Below are 2,139 nucleotides of genomic sequence, written 5' to 3' on the forward strand. Positions count from 1 at the left end.
CTCTTCAATTCTCGTGGTGCCAAAGTCCTTAGAATGTTCAATTGCAACAACAATGTAACCAAACTAAGGAGTGAGTGATCTCAGTACCTTCTCAATGATTACTTGTTCAAGAGAGTCTCTCCACAAGATTTCATCTCCTTTGTGATCAGAATCACTCTATTGATGTAATCTAGTACCTTCTCATTGTTCTTCATGCTGAGATTCTCATAATGCTTTCGTAGAGACTTAAGTTTTACCTTTTTCACTGGTGCATCACCTCCATAGCAACATACCTATATGTCCAAGGCAGCCTTCGCTGTTATTGAATCAACAATCTTGCCAAACACATTCACATCTACATACCGATGGATGTAGAACATAGATTTTTTATCTATCTTCCTCAACTCTCTATATGTGTTCCTTTATGCTTCAGTTGCATGTGTTGCAACAACTACATAACTATCATTGACGAGATCAAGTACATCTTGAGCGACAACTAACACATGCATTTGAATCATCCATCGATTTCAATTATTTTCATCAAAGACTGAAATTTTCGTATTCAAGCTACTGTTTCCACCGTTCATCGTCGATCTTGTGCAAGAATTCACTCAAATATCACCAAACACTCGTGTTTTTCAATCCCTCATAATCAAGAAAATGTCATTATGTTACGATTTCGAACTTCAATTCACTGTGAATTGCAGAACCGAAAGCAATCACACGCGCATCACGTTCACTCGTGTTTTTCTTGGTGTTTTTCGTGGATCTAAATCGGAGCTCTAGATACCAATTATTGGTGCACAAGAGGAAGAAGACAAAAATGATAAAGATGGAAGAGAGAGAATGTGTAACTGAATTGTAATAAACTTTCTACTGAAATTGAGAAAAACAGTTATGGATCAAATCTTTACAAACGAAACTTAGTTCTATTTAAATACTATCATAACCAAGTTAAAATGAAATTCAAATTCATTCTAAATACAACTTAAATAAAAATGAATTATATCTATCAAAAAAATACACAACAATGTTAAAATATCATCAACAACAAAAATAAAAATAAAATATATTGGAAATACAATGGACAAAATGAGAGAATTTTGTAATAATATATTTCATTCATAAATAATAGCTAGAATTCTAATAGGATAAAAGAAAGAATTTTGTTTAAGTATCCATATTGAGCATGTTAACAATCGAAAGTGCTATAGCAGAAAGCTGAAAAACATTTTTGTTTCTCTTTGTCAAAGGTGAAATCACGTCATTCTTTTGCTTGAATCCATCTTCACAAGTTGTCGAAGCATCAATGATTGAGCTAAGTTTGAAATTGCAATCTTCATAACGCTTTGCCTTATAATCTCTAATGGCTTCCCTAAAAGTTGCGATGGCATCAGAATATACTTCAAGACAATCCTCCAAGCATTCTTTAATAAATGGATCACTAGTTTTCTTCTTTAAAAGCCTTGTGATGTAATCACTAGTATTTGTCACATTGTGCCTTGTTAATTTGATAGCTACGAGACCTAATTCTTCAAGGTTTTGGGCACATTGGCTCCTATGATCCGATTGAAAAGATGTTGTGCAAAATTTGTAGCTTATGTTGGGATCATTTTTAGAGCAATTCTTGCATGTTTGTCGGATGAGATTGTTGGCATCAACAAATGGATTGAAAGAACACAAGAAAATTGTGAGGGAGAGGAATAAGAAAGAGGAAGGACTCATTTTTCTTTGTTTTGATATTTTGTGTATAGGACTTTTCTTATAGTAATCAAGGTAACTCTTTATGGATGCAAGAAATGGGTGTGTAGTGATGGGAAAGATTGTACTTTTTCTCAATTTCTATGGAGTGGAGAAGCAATGTAAGGTGCCGTCTAATTAAACAAAAAGGAATTAGAAGCTAAGTTAATTTGGTAATCATTAAAGGTGGAAGAATTATGGCCAAAAGATAGAAAGACTTGAGTAGGATAATGATTTGGTTACGTGAAGGAATTGGAAGGATTAGTTCTATCACAAAAATGGGGGAGAGAAGAGAGAGGTATGGGAATTGATAGCTACTACTTCAATAAGCTTTATTTAATTAACTTGCCTTTTAAACTATTAATAACAATGATTAAAGGATAAATATCTCATTTATATATATATATATATATATATATA

The 2,139-nt window shown here is 32.9% G+C and overlaps 1 protein-coding gene across 1 annotated transcript; it reads right to left on the reverse strand.

The window, feature by feature from the left end:
• Positions 1–1,072: 1,072 nt before the first annotated feature.
• On the reverse strand, positions 1,073–1,920 carry LOC127076658 (putative invertase inhibitor). Its single transcript, XM_051018363.1, has one exon. It carries the CDS (start codon positions 1,702–1,704, stop codon positions 1,150–1,152), a length of 555 nt encoding a protein of 184 aa, XP_050874320.1. The 5' UTR covers positions 1,705–1,920; the 3' UTR covers positions 1,073–1,149.
• Positions 1,921–2,139: the final 219 nt, after the last annotated feature.

The sequence above is a fragment of the Lathyrus oleraceus genome, chromosome 4 (genome assembly GCF_024323335.1).
Source record: "Lathyrus oleraceus cultivar Zhongwan6 chromosome 4, CAAS_Psat_ZW6_1.0, whole genome shotgun sequence".
Lineage (NCBI taxonomy): Eukaryota > Viridiplantae > Streptophyta > Magnoliopsida > Fabales > Fabaceae > Lathyrus > Lathyrus oleraceus.

What these genes read in the sequence shown, in the direction of transcription:
- LOC127076658 (XM_051018363.1), bottom strand. Translation starts at nt 1,704, where the DNA reads ATGAGTCCTTCCTCTTTCTTATTCCTCTCCCTCACAATTTTCTTGTGT.